The sequence below is a fragment of the Athene cunicularia genome, assembly GCF_003259725.1.
Source record: "Athene cunicularia isolate RWA chromosome 5 unlocalized genomic scaffold, athCun1 chr5_part1, whole genome shotgun sequence".
NCBI classification, from domain to species: Eukaryota; Metazoa; Chordata; class Aves; order Strigiformes; family Strigidae; genus Athene; species Athene cunicularia.
This window is the reverse complement of record NW_020799101.1, coordinates 6,626,673-6,645,047: the sequence shown is the minus strand read 5'-3', so window position 1 is coordinate 6,645,047 and position 18,375 is coordinate 6,626,673. Positions and strand designations below refer to the sequence as shown.

At 39.4% G+C, this 18,375-nt stretch overlaps 1 protein-coding gene across 1 annotated transcript in view; it reads left to right on the top strand.

The window, feature by feature from the left end:
• NUDT14 (nudix hydrolase 14) overlaps positions 1-15,356 on the top strand; it is a 57,262-nt gene extending 41,906 nt beyond the window's left edge. Inside the window, exons 5-6 of the mRNA XM_026850049.1 lie at positions 1,716-1,953; positions 13,788-15,356. Coding sequence (XP_026705850.1) covers positions 1,716-1,953; positions 13,788-14,028 — 479 coding nt within the window. The 3' untranslated portion in view covers positions 14,029-15,356. The remainder of the gene's footprint in view (positions 1-1,715; positions 1,954-13,787) is intronic.
• Positions 15,357-18,375: the final 3,019 nt, after the last annotated feature.

The window sequence follows — 18,375 nt, the reverse complement described above, 5'->3', positions numbered from 1 at the left end:
TTTAATCACAGTTTCATATTTCTGTACCCCACACTGGTACCTGCATCCTATTTTGATGCCCAAGTCCTTTAGTGGGATGCATATGTTGTTCCTTTTTGTATTTACTGATACGGATATGTCTGTACTAAAAAAGCAATAAAACCTTAAGAATATTTGGCTCGTCTCAGAGACATCTTGCAAGTAGTTGTCATTTATGATAATTGTCATAGCTTTTAAAAGTTTTTGGAATAATGACAATAGACACCCTTCAAGGATCTGTCCCTCAGAGTCTGCGTGGAATATTTTTTTTTTTTGCTGCCTTCATGCTGCATTTTAAAAAGAGAACTGAGCTCTAGTCATGTTTTTCATGTAAGATATGGAGGCATGTTTTCTTAACTGTTTGAATCTCAGCAGCCTAGATACACCTACTACAAACAGCTTTGAAAGTTTTAACTTCTGCAGAAAGATTGGGTTTTAGACAATAGATGGATCTACACTTCAGAGGTGTCGCAAGAAACATTGCAAAAGGAGCCTAAGCACAGATGTCTGGGGTGCAGACTCTTCCTCAGAGACCAAGCGCTTGAGAAGTCACTGTGGTATTCTACTTTTATGCGACAACATTTCTCTACTATATTTTGTTATATACCACAGTTTTAAGAAATAATAAATTAAATCCAGTAACTAGGAGAAAAAAAAAAAAAAAGTTGTCCATTAAACTTGAACTCTTTTATATACCAGTTCTGCAAAACTTAGAATGGGAAATAAAAATAAGCTCATTTGAAAACCATGTTACATGCATATAAAATATGCATGTAAAATATTTTAATGGCAAAAAGTAATTTCAAATTTTAAAATAGTTTTATAACACCCTCTTTGTAACTTTTCATGAAAAGTAAGGGGCTAGACATGAGGAAATTTCAAAGAAGAAAGAAGTGGAATTATACCTGTAAATTAAAGTTGCAGTGGTCTGGAATTGTCAACAGTGATTCTTTGTGTGTTAACATCCAGTCCTGCGGTTCTCACTCAGGCAAAATTTCTGTTGACATCAGTGAGAGGTTTTGCTTAAATAAGGACTAAAATCTGGCATTTGCACTTTCTTTAGGGGTGCATTACAGTGGCAGCTGTTTGTAGATTAATTCAAGAAGTCTTTTTCAGACTCCACACAGGAATCTGTGCAAGGAACTATATGTTCAAAAGGATTTTTTTTTTTTTTTTTTTTTTCAAACAAACATACATGCTTTTCATACCCTTTCTAAATAACAGCTGAGTTGACAGGCTGAAAGACTCATCATTGTGCACATGGTACATAATGTGCAACCCAACTTTCCTGGACCATAACTGCATAGTTTAAATTAAATCCTGATATCCGCATTGCCCAACAAATGGAAGCTGTATGGCACTTCTGGGACTTAGACTTCTTGGATGAACTAACTTCCTTTTTTCTTTTATTTATTTTAAGGTATGCATGAATTCATTCCAAATGATGTTTTCACAAATAGTTAAAAGAATAATTTTATAGAAATGGCGAGAGAACCTTTGTTCTCTAAAATTCCAATTTTAGTGCGTCACAATTTTAACAGATAACACAGTTGAATTCCTTGTTACTCTCAAGTATTCCAATGGTTATAAATTTCCAGGGAAAAATTGTGTACCATCTTTTTTGTATTTAATATGAATAAACTAACACACCACACCCCTTTATTTTTCTTTTTTGTTTGTGTTTTTTTGTTTTTAAGCTGTTTACATGTGTGAAGTAGAAAGGCATCATCCTCAAGTCTTTCAGAATCAGGACAAGGAGAGCTTCTCTCATCTAGAGGATCCCTTACCTGCTCTGGTAGGAGTGACCTATGAACTCTGTGCTGGCATTGTAGACAAACCAGGCCTTTCTTTAGAAGAAATTGCATGTGGGGAAGTCTTAGAAGAGTGTGGCTATCGTGTTCCTGTTACAGAGCTAAAGAGGATCACTTCTTACAGGTAAGCAGCAGTAAGTTAAAACGCTTTGCATTTTGTTGTTTCACAGATTGCTGAAGTGGCCTGCAGGTAGATTAATATTCCCTGTTTCCTTATTTAAGCAGTGTGTTGGAGGAACACTGACATCTGAAAGTATATGAAAGGTGTAATTTTTAGCAAGCGAGAGGAGTATTTACAGAGACTTAAGAAATGGAAAACTCATAATTATGGGATTGAATTCCCAGTAAGACTGATGAAGATTATTAGAACTGAGAAAAGTTGAATTGGGCTCTTCAGAGCAGTTTGTTACAGTGCTAGAAAACAGCCCATCTTTACTGTGTTAGGCGTTTTCCATCTCTGATACTTATTATTAACAGTATTATTATCTTATTAACAACAGAAGCTGCCCAAGGTGGGCTCTGATGTACCATTAACACAGTTTTGCAGAAGTATGAGAACCTGTGCCATTAGATTTCTTCATAATATTGGGGCTGTAATTAAGCCTTCTTTCAGTTGGACAATAATTAATATTACTTATGAAGATTTTGCTGATTTGACTATGAAAATGTTCACACTCTATTTTTTTGCAGGGTTTCAAATGGTTATTGATATAGATTTTAACATGGTTTAGTTAGGAGTAAGAGGAATACCTAATACGTAAGAGGAAAAATACAAAGTGTGTGTTGTTGGAGGGGGGGAAAAAAATACAAAAAACAAAACCAAAAAGCCCTTAGGAGAAACTTCTCACAGAGCTTTAATCCCATTATATCTCCTTCCCAGTTTTTAGCATTGTCATCCAAAATGTATGTTTGTATTTTACAGAGAACGCAGCAGGTTTTTTTACTTTCTTTAGTTTGTTTGACATCTCCATTGAACTAGGCCCTGTCATTGGTTTTTAATTTGGGAATTGAATACAAATCCACAGCTGTCAATCCTGGCAAATGTTATTTCCTGCTGGATTAACAAGCAGTGCTTCTGTTGAGGGGAGGGGGTGAATCACAGGAGCTGTCTTTTACAGCTCCTTGAAACTAGATTAAGGATTTGTTCTACTGAAAGAAAAAGTGCCTTCTAGATTTATGAGCAAAAGCTGTCTGTAAGATTTCATAGGTTGGGTGACACTGACAGGCTATAACATGCAGATATGTACATATGTACATGTACATTTGTATGTGTATACAAACACAAAATAGAAAAAGTAGAATATAAATTCTGTACCTGTAGAAGTTTGTAGCTTCTGTGTAGAAATTTGACTTGACTTACATCTGGCTACACCACCATATTTTTTTTGGTTGATAAATATATCTTACAGGTGGTGGTTCTTTCAGTTGTTTTGTTTTGGTTTGTTTTTTTTAATTGCACTGACTTGTGAAGAGAGTATACAATTGGAAATTTTCTCTGTGGAGACCCATGCAAAGGGCACTTTGTATGTTAATCCCCAATCCTGCTTTGTCTGTGTGGGCACAGCTTTCTGCCCATGGAGATGCAAGCTGAAGTCAGAAGGGCCTGTGGAGTATTTACTTTTTAAAATTCATCTGAAAAGTGGAAGCATCAAAGATGGTATTTTACAGGGGTTTTTTTTGTTGGACTTCCTGTGCTCTGTATTAGAATTTTATTCTGAATGTTACACTCCTATTAGGAGTGTCCTGTTCTCCTTCCTTCAGCCAAAGCCTGGCATAACTGTCTGATCCTTGAGGATTTGATGCAAAGACAGGAAGCAATTAGTTCCCCTATGGTCTGCTAAGGACATTTTTTTCCATAATGGCTATATTACATATAAGAATTTCTGGGCTTTTCCTAAGTGTAACAGGTTTTTCCAAATGGCTTATGCTTCTTTTTCATGCTGTGACTGTCAATAGAAAGCACTGACATAAAGCATTTACATTAATGCATATGCGTGCTGTTAATAATTACAATACCTCATGCCTTACTTCTATTATCTGTCATCCCAGTCATCCATGTAATAGTTGCTCTATAGTATTTATTGATCCAGTGCATCAGGTCAGAGAGAAGCCTTAGAAAACAGAATTGGAAGGAATTTGTGGAGGATCTCATCTAGACTGCTCTTCTTCCAAATATCAGGCTCAGCTGGATTTAAATGACTTCTGACAAATGTGCATCTGTGCTTTCTCTAAAATCTGATCATTTCATAGGGTCTCTGGATGGTTTCAGCATTCTGTCTGAAGTGTCTTACTATCTGTACCATGAGCAAGTTTTTCCTCATGTCTTGTTTGTATTTACCTTTCTTTACTTCAAGTCTGAGACTTACTACCCTGTTCCTAGTGGACATGAAGTACTTCTGCACCTTCCACATACTTGCCTGAACATATCTCCCCTTTATTTTTGCATATGCAAAGCTATCTTAGTGGATTTAAGCTTTCTCTTTAGACCATGTATTCTCGATGTCTGATCATTCCTTTTGCTGTCCTCTGCCTTCTCTCCATGTGGTCTGCATATTTGTTAAAAACAGTGTCCAAAGTGGAGCACGCCATTTCAGTGGAGGCTTTACCAGTGTCAGAGTGGAAGCATTATTTCCGTAGTCTCACAGATGATTTTGCTTATACACTGTAGTATGATGTTTGCCTTTTTTGCAGAGGCATTATGTTGTTGACTTATGATTCACAATGCCTCCCCTATCTCAAAACTATTTTCTGCAGCAGTTCTGCACTGTCATTCACCTCCTGTCTGCATTTGCAATGTTCGTTATTGCTGCCTGAACACAGGGCCTTGAACTTGCCTTTACTGAGTTACTTCCTATTTTTTCAAACCATTTCTCCAACTTGTTGGGATGATTTTGAATTCTAGTATTCATCTCTAGCTTCTTACAAATAATCTATCTCAGCTTTGCTACCTGCAATCTGTATTTCAACATACAAGTCCTAAAACATTATACTGACTTATACTGAATGGAGGATGGTCCCAGTGGAATCCTATTTAGATTGTATTTCCAAATTGACAGCGATATCCCTTCCATGAGTACCATTTTCATACTAGTTTTGCACCGATTTCAGAGTTTCTTCAGTTTCTAAGTATATCATCATCTCCTAACCTCTTAGTGAAACTGTCACATTAGATGGCATTCAAAGCCTTGATAAACTGAAATTACATTGTTTTGCTGCTCCTATCCACAAGACCTGTTATCCTATTATAGCTGATATTTGTTTGACTGCACTTGATATATTCCTGACAAATCTGTTAGCTGTTGTTCTTTTATTGATCCAAATAAAACTGCTTTAAAATACTTAGATAACTATCAGTAATAACTACTGAGTTAAGTCTACTAGATATTTGTAGCTAAAATTAGACTCAAGGTTCTGTGGACAGTGGAAAGGGTTTCTTACAAACAAGGGTTTCAGTGTCATCACACCCTTTGGTCTGAAAGCAAGGGGATCTCTTGCATTCCTCATGACACCCCTTTCTGGAATCATGGTCATAAGGAGGAAATTGCCTGGCTGAAATAAAAGCAGGACTTGAGCTAGACCTAACAGAAGGTCATGGAAAACAGAAGACACATCAAATGTGAAGGGAGTTTTGGGCTAGGGAGGTGAATACAGTTTTGTGGCTAATGCATTAAGAAAGGGAGGGCATGGACAATGCATAGAGAGAACTTAGACTTGGAGGAAAAATGGAATAGAAAATCCTTGAGTAGAAAAAAAGGAAAAAGAGCTGAAGGAACAATGCAGAGGAAAAACATGGGCTGAGAACTAAATGGGCTTGGGGAAAGTACCATTGTGGTGGAGAAGAATTCTCTTTAACGAAATGAGGAAAGCACTTAGACTGTATTCAAGTAAAACTTTGTTCTCAAGCGGCAGGAGCAGTAACGATTGGAGGTAATCTGAAGATAAGATGCTTTTTTCTCATTTATTATCAGGGCCTGCAACAGTGGTTTTGGGGGATTTTTTTTTTTTTTAAATGTTTCTCAGCTAACCAGAAAATGTTAACTACAGTACTGCTACAGATCTTTCAAAAGCACATACAAATAAGCTATTGGACCCTGTTCGTAAACTCTGACAAAGCTCCTGTGACATGCTACTCATCAGATAGAAGTCACGCACTGAATTATGCAGATCTCAGACTTAACTACCTTAAATGATCCACAGAGTAGCTGTGGAGTCAATGAGTAATCAGGAAAGAAGCCAGCAGTTGGGGAATTTACGCTAGTTGAGTAAGAGTCTTTCAAACAAGTTGTTCTAACAGCAGGAGGACAGTATGGTATGGGTGAATGAAGGAGACAGGAATGGGGGCGGATAACGAGAAAGACAAACATATTAAGAGGGACTTGACTGGAGGTCAGAGGAATCACACTTTGAACAATCAGAAGTATCTGTTCCTATTATAGAAAAATGCCAACCAGAAGGTGAATTTAAATGCAAATGGTTCATTTTACTCTGTAGATAGAGGCAAGAATCATTATGAAAAAAATCTATATTGTTTGCAACCTGTGTTGTGAGTTCTTCTCAGCATGGCTGCACAAAGTGCTACTTCTGTGCTTGGTGTGCAATAAGTAATCTCATTTTGGTATTACAAAAAGTTTTTTTTCTATTCTGGCAGCAGCTAATCTGCTTTCGGAGGCTTCCTGAAAGTTTTGATGCCTATTGGTGTGTTGAGTTCTCAACAATTATATGGATGGTCTCAGTGAAAAATGGCATAGATTTCAGATGTGATGGGTGTGAAGGAACCATTTCACTCAATAATAAAATGAAAATAACACTATAGTAGTATAATTGTAAACTGAGGCTTCATGAAAATGGTTGCTGGTTAAATTGTTCATTTTTAAAAGCTCTGAAAGAAATCTGTGAGCTTCCCTCCAGTTTTACTTCTCTAAATGCAAAGTTTTTTAAGTGAACAACTTTGGACTTACTCATATATCAGATACAACAAATTTTCTATCTGTCACGGTATCCCAGAAATTTTCAGTTTGAATCCCATGTGAAATTAATCTGTGAGTTAAGTATCTTAGGTTGAAGTACTTCCAACTATCTTCCTTGAGACTTGTTTCCTTGCAAGACAGGGGCAAGGAAATAAATGTTGTTATTAAAGATGTTGTTATTGCCATTGTAATTTACAGTATTTTAGTTCTTGAAAATTTTGGTCCTCTTGAAGAATATTTGTAAAATTATTTGGACTTAAATTCAGAGTGTCAGGATAAAGTGGAACCAGAGCTTGTGGTTCAACTTCCTTTCTCCTTCATTCCATCTTTGTTTTCTCCCAGAGGTTGTAATAAACTCCTGGCTATGAATTGGATACAATAGGAGCTGCTGGTTCTCAGCCCTGCTGCAAAAAAATCAGATGGATTAGTTTAAGAGCCTAACTATATTAACATAGGTACTTACTTTAATCTTCCTACATTTGATTTTTTTCCAAAAGTATACAACAAAGAAGAGCATTCAGAGAATTAATATTGGATGTTCCAATTACTGTGCTGTGGCTGTTAGCCTCTGTGCAGTGAGGTAAAAATGGTTTGTATTCACAGGTTATTATGTAGAAAGAATAATAGCCTTGAAAATGTTGGAGTGCATTATAATTAGAAAGATCACCTGCTAGTACACCTGTTGGGTGATGGCATAATGTAATATAATTTTATGTTAATTACTTCTTGCTTTTTTTCCTGCACCTGCTGCTTATAATGTCAGAAATGTACAAAGGTCCTAAGTGACAATAGGAGCGGCATGTCACTGTTCATCAGTTTACATGTTGCATGCCTAAATAGATTTTGATTTCAGCATAAATAACAGAGATTTGTGTCGCATTTATTTGTAAACATGAATTATGTATTCACTATACACCCAAATTCTGCATCCAGATGGCTTACATCTTACAAAAGGATATGTTGCATTTAGGAATATTCACATTAACTATGTCAGATTAAAACCAAAAAAATGTATTTCTGTGTTGATAGGAACAGGTAAATGTTGATTGTTTATAGATTTTATATTTGTTAAATACTAAGAAATTATGAGAAATTTAGCTTTTAATTGCTGTCTATCAGAAATCTGAGTTAAACTAATAAGTCTTCACAATAAGTCAATTTATTTGTTCCCCATGTTGCAGCAGAGTACAAAACATTGTTTATTTTCTCATACATGTTTGTTCCTTCAAAATAAAAATGTAATATTTATGAATGTAAATAATTATGAATGTAATAATTGGTTGGCATAGATGAGCACCTAGCCATGAGAAGAGGGCAAAGCCAATCTTGAGTACATGCTTTGAATCTCAACCCTGCTTACAGACATCCATGTGTACATACGTGCACACGTTGTGCACACACTCAGTGTGAAGAAGGAACTCACTGAGCATCAGCAAACGTACAAGGTGGATGCAATCTCACTTGCAGCTTTTAGGCACTACTAGAATGGGGTTTTTTACAGCAGTAAGATACTGTTACCATACTGTTACTATTACTTGTGATAAAATAGTATGTATGTAATATATCTTTATGCTTGTGAACTCAGATATGACAAGTGAAAATCCCCATTTTGTGAGCTCTGTTTCATGTAGTGTGTATTTCCTCATGCATTTAATAAAAGGGAACAGCTAAACCAAAGCTTTGTGATAGCTGCTACTGCCATGTTTCAAAAACAGATTGGAGTGACAATCTGTCTCTTGTGTTTTCCCTGGTCTAAGAAGGAAGTAGGTAGAAAATACTCTAGTTACAGCCTCATTCTGCCAGCCAGTCCCATCCTTGGGCAGGAGGTGAGGAGAAACACTTTGCAGTCATTCTGCAGAAACTGCTGCTCCACTGTGCTGGTGTGTTGCCTGCAGCTTTGAAAGCCATAGCATGATTCAATCAGAGTGTTTTATTTAAAATGAAATATGGGAATGCAGCATACAATCTTGTTTTGATGTGTTAAACTTACATTCAAGTCCCTGTCGTGATGAAAACCACACCACTGTGGTATCCTTACTTTGACATGCTTACATTCTTAGACTTGCTGTTGTCAAAGGTAATGGAGGTTTCTAACTGTCCCTGAAGCAACACTGAAAGTTTAGTGCTAATAGACTTTTGGTTTTAAAAATCTCTCTCTGTTGAAGTTACAGGGCCTGTGAGCTTAAGCTCTAATGATTTGAGGAACAGTATCTGTCAGCCATGTAGCTGTTAACTGAAACAACTATAAACTTCTCAGAGGTTTATAACTGATAAACTGAGACAAACTGATCCTCATGATAAAGAGACAAGGAAAACAGAGCTGTGTTTTGTGTATAGATCATTTGCATTTGTCCCACAGTGGTAAATAAGAGTCAAGCACTGTACAGACACATCAAAATACATCTGGAACAATCAGCTAGGTCAAGCCAGGCTTAGTAGGTCTGGGTCAGTATAAGCCATGACATGCCTGGTCTGGGCAACATGGTGCTAAACCCATGGAGCGAGACTGAAGCCCGAAGTCTCCCCGTGGGCCAGGGCTGTGAGTTCAGACCCTGCTTGCCCTCCCCCAAACCAAGGCTCTCCTGTACTGGGAAGGGGAGACACCTTTATCAGGTTTTCCCAGGGTGAAACTCATCTCTTGCAGTTTGGGTGTGCTGACCCCTGTGATTTCCACAGATGCAAAGCTAATGAATAGAGCTGTAATCTGTTAATAGGTGACTCATTTCAGACCATGGCAAAAGCATTTTATTTGTAATGTGAAATACTAGGGCAAGGAAAAGCATATGTCACGGACTGGGGATAGAGGAAGAAGATATCAGAAAAAGGAATATAACCATGATTAAAGGCACACCCAAATTCCTTAAACATCATATTCAGAAAGTGCAATGAAGTGTGCAAATCATAGGAAGTTCCTAGTGACAGATAAACCTGAAAACATAGTAGCTGCCTGTTGCCTATTTACCAGTCAGACCCACCTTCTCCCTCCCTGCTCTCGTCCTCCTCCGGCCCCAGTACCCAAAATCACTGAAATGTATGCACTTTTCCAAGGATATGTATTAAAACACTTAAACCAGATGGAGGCTCAGAACAGCCTCAAAGCAACAGACCTGCTAACTTTTGATTTCCATAAAAAACAAAGGTAGTAAGATAAATGAAATATCAATAACATTGATTTTTTTGACTATTTTCTAAAGGACAGGCAGGATACATTAATATCTGAGTCTGGAAATGTGAAAGACAGCAGTAAGCAATATTGGAGAATATTTAATTTAGTAAAGGGCACTCCATGCAGATCCATGCAAAAATGATCAACTGGCATAGTAAGCCAGAGCATTTAAAGAAAGAAATATCAAATAAAAAATGGTAAGAAATATGCCTCTTTTTTTCTGAATTATATTTCTGTACCTTTCAACTTCTTCCCGAAACCACTGAAATGGACATTTAGTTAGCCAATAAATAAAAGCAGTGAGTATGTTTATAAATGATGCCATGCAATAGTCTCCAAAGTCAGCTGTCTAAATAGTGAGGGGGTTCTAAGTACTCTTAGAAATGTTAAATTTGCAGGTTTGGGGGGGAAAGTGTAGAATAGAATAACATGAGTATTAATACCAGCACTCTTTGATTTTATTTCTAACTCATTCAGAAGTTTTTATTAGTTTTTAATGTATAACTTGTGGCAACGTTTCACCAGAGAAAGATAAGTTAGGTAACCAAATAAGAAAGAGTGAACATGTGGGTATGTCCTCCTTTGAGTATGTATTGTTGTAAAGTAGTTGTTGGTATCTGTGGCAAATTATATGCCAGTATATGTGAAGAGATAGCCATAACTTTGGGCGTCATAACAGCGGAACATCATTGATGTCCAGTGATTTCATCTTTTAAAGTATATTACGTAGTGATCACTCTTGACGTATTTAGTTCTTCAGAAGAGAAACGCTGATTTAAGAGAAGTATCATAGGAGTATATACAATGAAATAACAGCGTATTGAACTCACTCCATGCTATTTAAGCTACAGTGGCAAGAAGCTGTATCTTACAGTGTAACACCTCAGGAAGTTTTCCTTTACTTTAAAGAAAAGATCCGTGGAAAGTGAACTTCTGTGATTTCCACAGCAGCAGCAATTTCAGAAGTAAATGGTCACAGGTGGTACAGAAGGAGATTATGCTGTAAATAATCAAGCCAGAACATTCTTATAGAAGGGCTTGTTAAATTTACGTTTTTGCATGTAACTTTTACATAATATTAAGTGGACATAGGTATTCTCAATATAGGATCATTTTTGTTCCCCAGGTGGGGCATCCCAGATGAAGCTCAGATTTGACTCTTATCAGAAATAATAGAACATTAAATATATTATGTGTAGTCTGGTGTTTTTTCATGATACCTGTGGAGACTGGCAAGCTGCATTCTTTGTCTTGCAAATTTTATGGTATAAATTAACATGTGGGTTTTTTTCTTATTATCAATTACTGAAATGAAATCTCTAAATTTCTATGTCTATGTAATTACTAAAAGTGCAGTTCTTGCAGAAACAATTGAAGAACAAGTGATCACTACATAGAGAGAAAAAGAGATATGGATCTCTAGTTGATTAAAAAAAAAATCCTTTTTGCCTCCTCACTCAAGAAGAAGAATAGAGAACAAAAAATGAACAGTCTGTTATTCCATGACAAATACATTATCTCGGTGAGGCTCCTTCTAACAGACATGGCTGTGATCGTGAGGAGCAGGTAGCACACGGGTCAGTGACAGGCATCAAGGTGACTAAGCTGAGGGGAACCGTTCACTGAATGACTAGAGTATAAATAGTCAGACGTGATGGGTTGTGAACTAGATCTGTTTGGTTTTAATCAGTCTTTCATTGCCGGTGTTGCTTTTTAACATTACATATATTATTGCTTGATTATACCAAGAAAAATATGTTGTATTTTAACACAAAGGGAATCTAGTACAGTATGCCATCATCCTCATGGCAGAAAGGGCACTGGTAGCACATGAGCATAAAAAATGGCATTCCAGCTTTTGTGAGCTGGTTGCTGATAGCAACTTGATGAAAAATGGATCTACCTTACTTTTATAATGAGGTCAGAATGATTAAGCCAGCATGGTGGGCCCAGTGTGCAACTCCTACTGCTTTCAAAGACTGAGTTGTGTTGTGTTGTGTTGTGTTGTGCTGGCTGGATCTTCAGTTGAGGTGAGATGAGGGGCAGCATGGCTGGGAACAGCATTACTCTTCCAGGCAGCTTCCCATCGGAGAAGGGAAAAGGGAGCGTGGCACAGGGAGTCCTGAGAAAACATTGGATCTGGTGCCAGTGGCACGTACAGTCTGTGGATTGTTGTCAGCCCTGGGTGGGTCTTTTATTGGCAAACCATCTCTGATGGTCGTCAGAATAGCGGACAGATAACAAGGACGGTGGCTGCAGAAAATTGGTCCTTAGGGAAAGTAAATACTGAATTGGACTGGCTGAGGGAGGGGAGCATGTACTTTGGTGAAAGTAGAAGAGAGGGGAAACTGTTAGTCTGTCCTTTTGCTGCATCTTAGTAGGTCACATTTTGTTGGTTAAAATGTGTTTAAAAAAACCCACTACTGACACTGAAATAAAGTGATGAGCCCAGAATGAAAGAAATCCCACAGCAGCCTTCAGAGTTCCTGAAAGTGCTGAAGATGGTTAAGTTCTGTTCTTAGATATGCAGGAATGATCCTGGTGGGGTGAAACATCTTGTCCAAAGTCACAGAAAGTATCAGAAGTAATTTTAGGAAAAGAATTCACCGATTTGCTCCTTATTCTGTGTTTTTAAAAAAGACTGTATATTGATATAAGAAACCAACTTCAGTAATCACTGTTAATTCTCCAAACAAAATAACTGTCACTGTTCTTAGAAAATTGAGAGGCAAATGATTAATTCCTGCTGTGGGGTATGATGTATGCGGGATTCATTGAAATATTTAGTTGACTAATGGTTGGATAAGTATGGATATATGCTCTAAGATTGTAACACTTATAAATCTTAGAATCCTCTGTATGCATAATAATATGGAAGCTAATTTTTCAGCTTCCCCTAATGCCTCATTCATAGTTTCAGTGAACTGTGGATCCAGATTCAACATGAAAAGTCACTTGTAATCATGTGAAATGAAGAAGTTGCGATTACGATGTGAATATTTTCTTGGAAGGACTAAATGAGTGGATTATGTACTTATCCCTTATTTAATAATACCTAAATGAAATAGTCCTAAGGAACTAGAGGATTAACAAATAAGAAGTATAATACACAGCAAGCGGTCTAGCTGAAGAAAGACTACATAATCTAAAATATCCTCAACTAAATCCACTGTAACAAATTTAGCTGGGAGACTGAATTACTTCAGATAGATGCGTGCTTACAGTGGTCCATTTGGGTCAAGGCTAAAGTTCAGGAAGGATAGAGAAAGACTCTCAGGCTGCCTTTGTGTTCTTGTACCTATCCAGTCCATGAGTAGAGGACTCCAGCTGTGAATGGACATAATCTTCTTAAGAGTAAAAAATCTAAATATTTGTGTAAAATCAAGCCAACAAATGTAGCATGGTAGGGATACACTGAGGAGCTTCAGTTCTGTTGTTTGTAAATCTCGGAGTCATTGTGCAGCCCAGCTCTCACTAAGGTCAGTTGAAAAATCTGTTGACTTCAGTATATGGAGAACAGCAGTTCACCAATTAAACGACTTATTTTCTCCCAAACGAACATTTTACCAAAGTTGCAGAATATACACGAAGACAGATTGATTTCATATGTGACTGCATTCAAAAGTGTTGGTATTTCTGCATGAAAGGTGCACTCAATTTCTGCATTAATGAAATTGCATTTACAGGTTCTAAATGACATTATCAGAGAGTAAGGACGTGCATTTTAGTGTTGCTTAGTGACACAAGTTAAGGACCCATGTTTCCATTCCTAGTTCCTAGCTACCTTCTTTCATCTAAAACAGTTTCCTCTCTGCTTTTTTCCAGGTCTGGAGTTGGTGTGACAGGTTCTAGGCAGACGTTGTTTTATGCAGAAGTAACAGACCAGATGAGAACTGGTGAAGGAGGTGGCCAGGCTGAAGAAGGAGAGCTGATTGAAGTTGTAGAAATACCTTTAGAAGACTCTATGAAGTTTGCTTATGATGAGACTCTCCCGAAGACGATGGGTGTCATCTTCAGCTTCATGTGGTTCCAAAACAACATCGCACCCAAGTTACCAAAAAAATAAAGCGCCATGATTTTAAGAAAAGCTTTCCTGATGGTTCTGAGGATAGAAGAAATTGCAAATCTGCCTGTCTTGGTCAACTCAACTTTTCACAGAGAAAAATCTTTCTTTAAATAAATTTGGAAATCTAAATTAAAATCCTGACTTGATTTCCATCTTTAGTAAAACACTTACAGGCTTCACTGGGGCCAGGATTTGCCTCTGAGAAGCAAATGTTGATTTTTGCACAAAGGCTAAGCAAACGTGCCCAGTTCTCCTTTTCCATGGCACTGCTCTATCACTGTTTTGAAGAGTTGCTCAGGACTTTAGCGCAGCTGCTGTACGAGCCTGTCACTCTGGTCTGTACATACTGGCAGCTGTGTATTCACTGTAGTTTCTGACATTTCGGGGGGAGGCAGCACACCATAATAGTCACAGATAAACGCTAACTACGTTCCTGAGTTCTGCACAGCTTTCAGGGAGCATCTTTCTTGGTGGTGTGTAGCTCCTGTACAAAGAAAATGTTTGCATTTCTGAACATGAAAACCTTTATTTCATAAGCAAACATGTCTGTAAATCCTTCTGCTAATGTGTCATTTTGACAATAGACCAGCTGTAAGATTATGTGCTTCTGTTTGTTCCCACTATAATGCTGAGCAGCAGTGATGTGCTGGAGGGTTGAATGATGGGGGCTTCTCCTGGAACACATGCTTCTTTGTTTGTTTTATGGGTAATACTTGATTAATTAGATCAAACTTGGTCCTCTAGAGCAAGACTCGAGAGGCCAAATTCTTTTAATTTGACCCTGAGGTGACTAATACAAGTGATTTCTCTGAGGTGTGGTCTCTATTTCCTTATCACCTAAATGGGAAGAATGGGACTTAACCCCTCAGATAACGCTCCTTGAAATCTAGTGATCAGAAGTGCTTTACTGAGAGATTGTTTCACTGCTTGTGCAGTTTACATCGAACCCGTGCAACCTGCACAGACGTACTGAGCAGCACGATTTAATAAAGTGGTCTAATTAGAGTGTTTGTTACTGGTTCTATCAGAGCAGTTTAGATGTGGACTATTTGTCAGGTGAAACTGTTAAGAGCATGAATGAAAGGGAATCAAGTGTGGCAATTTCATTATGCACTGGTTTATGTTATTCACTGAGTTAATTAACATGTCTACATTAGATGTGCTTCCAGGATTACTGATGGACTAGGTATGTTTAGAAGATGAGTACTGCAAATATACAGACTTTCATACAGCAACTGGAATAAATGCAGTGCAGATGCCTGAGGGATTCCAGTGGCTGATTTAAAATCACTGCGTGTCTAAATAGATGTGTAAATAACTTTTTTTTTTTTTTAAATGCTTTTAGAACTGGTACTTGCTGGTTCTCCTGCTGACAGGGAGGAAAGGTCCTTGGAAAGCCAGTGAAGAAAGAGCAGCCTTCATCTGTGAGAGTCAGACACTTCTGTGAAAGTTCAGCCACATTTGCATTGAACTGTGCCTGGTCTGTGGTGAGTCGAGGGTGGAGTTATCATGAAAAGCAAATAAATTCTGTCTGTCTGGTGTATTTACATTGGAAGGTGTTTTAGGGCGGGGTCTGCACTGCTCAGCATCTTTACAGTGTGTAGTGCAATGTGTCCTGATTGCTGCTGAGGCCTTTACAAACCGCTACAATATGTATAATAAATAATGTCTTTTATTCCAGGCTGTAGAAACAAAAGTATCTATCTGATTCTATCAAAATTATTATACAGTAGCTTGTTGATCTGTTTCATGTCAAGGTAATAAGTGTGTGTGTATACATGTCAAAAGCCTTTTTTGATGTATAATGCAGTAATTTGAAAAAATAAATGAAGTGTAGTGGAGGAGGGTCAGAGTTTAAAACTGTTCAAAGCAGAATTTATGTATTTATACCATTTGCCCTTGAATTACAAATGAACAAAACTCCACTGCTAATGAGGCTCTTCACGCGATGCTGAGAGCTTTCCCCCAGTCAGACATTCCCTCCCCTGCCCCATCCAGGACCTGGAGTCAGAGCTTCTGGAGATGCACCCACATTGCCTTAACGGCCTCGGTGAGAGCCTGTGGCTTTGACCTGCCCGCGCGGGTGCCAAGCGTTCAAGGTGCGATTCACCAGACTAAATACACATTTCACTGATCAGTCTGTCTGCAAGTGCCTTCAAACCTCTGCACCTGCATTCGGTTTGGACTCCTCAGACCTCCTGGAGGAGACAGGCCTGATCTGATCAGGCCAGTGCTGGATCTGTCGTGCCACCAGGCCACACGCATGTGATGAACAGCGGCAGGCTGCCAGGGAGAGCACACGGCCGTACCTAGTGAGGCAGAGGATGGAGGTCCCAAAATCTCTGCGCATCACACAGCTGGTGCCAGCCGCTCGTGCCTTGGCTGCATGTCTTTGAGCCAGACAGTTTGAAACACCGATTTTTTGCGTCCTCCAAGGCGCTGTGGCGGTTCCCCTAACGTCGGGAGGACGCCAGGGGTGGTGCCAGACTTGCCAACATCTGGCGCAAAGCGCTGCCGCTGGTCAGCAGCAGGCTGTTCCCCCTGGCTCACACAGCAGGGTGGAGGGCTTGCAAGTTGGACGTGCCTGAGGCCTGTCTGCTGGACGTGCCTGGGGCCGCGCAGGGCGGTACAGAGGAGCCGCCGCCACCAGAGCAGCAGCAGCAGAGGTTTTCCAGGCGTGGGTGAGGGTGGGAAGTCTCAGCGTGGGAAGAGGGGACACAGCACGGAAGGGAGCACGGGGAAGCCACAGCCCTCATGAGGGTGCAGGGACAGCCTCATGACCTCACCAGTGCAAGCAATGGGCTTCAGACTAACCATTTTTTATGCAGTTGCTAATTCTCTTCCAGATAAGTGTGACAGAGGGCAGTTCATGAGCTGGGCAGTCCCTCAGCACTTCATGATGCGCAAGGCCAGGCAAGAAGCTGAGCAGAATTGCCCCCACCTACCGGTCCATCCCACCCCAGAGGTCTACGGGGCAGACATCTACAGAATCCCAGGGGACTGCAGTGGCTCTAAAGCCTTTACACCCCAAGGGATGCTACACCCTGGCCCTGTGCTCTGCCCAGCCGTCACCACGATTTGTAATTCTCAAACAGCAAATGGTCAAGGGATTACATTGGCTTCCTTCCACAGTTTGAGAATTTTTCCACAAAACCAGCAGAGATGCAATACCATGGAAGCTGTACATAGAGTAATACGTCTGGTGTTTGGCTTTGCAATATTAAATATGAACATATCTTCATCCTTTTCCTTTTGCCATGTTAATTTTGGGGAGGATTTTCATTAAGAATTAGTAAGGTTTGAAAATTCAGTAGAAAGGGCTTGAACTTTTTTTTTAAAAGAGTAGATGATTCATATTTATAAAAGTAAAACCACACCACTGGATGCATCACCGAAACTATGAGACAGTTTCTGGGTGGAAAATGCTTCGTTTTCTGATGCCAGGCTCCCCCTGTGCAGTGCAAACCCCTTCCTTCCTCGTTGAGAGGTAAACCAATTCTGATGCCACTTCTCTCATCAGGTCTCATTTCAAAGATCATAATTAGAGCAAATACAATATACATCAGCCAAGCCCAGGCAGGAAAAAACTGCTTCTAATGCAAGCTTGAAATCATGCCTGTGTTTTAGCTGCATCCTTTGCATGTGCCACTGCACACATGTCCATTGAGAGCAGACAGTTCAGAATAAAACAGGGTCCCCATTTGTTAGTAATGAATACCGACTCCAGCCTGCAAAACTCTTACCTCATCTCATCCAAGCCCCCCATGTCATCAGCATCTTTCTCTAATTGAGTACATTGGGGTGGTCTGCGCTTAAGAAACAAATCTTAGCATCTCATCTTTATGATGTGGCTTTGGGATCCAGAGATAATCTAATGAAGCTGAAATTATGACTCAGGCTTCTAATGAAGCCTGCAATTATAAAATCTTGAATGTAATGTCACTGTCAGTCTCGCTATTTGGTGGTATACGAGACATCACCAGCACCTTGCAAGTACAAGGGCCTCTATTATTGTTGTTTATTACCCTATTGGTAAAGTATCTGTAAACCCTGAGCTACTCCCAGGTCTCACAGTATTATCACTGAACAGTGATACGATTAAAATTCCTTCTTTAAAAGGCTGACACGTTCAATAAGCTGAGTTACACGGTGGGGGCAGGTGTGGGGATGGGGTGCGGGGTCCCCCGGCCTCCCTTGCTCCCTGGACACGCAGGGATGCTCCTTGTGCTGCTGGAGTCGCGCTCCCCTGGCAGGCGGCCGCTTGCCTTTTTGCCCGCTCCCTCATTACCATCCCTCCCCGCCAACGATAAAAGCAGCATTCCCTGACTCCCTGCAGGGCCATGGCCG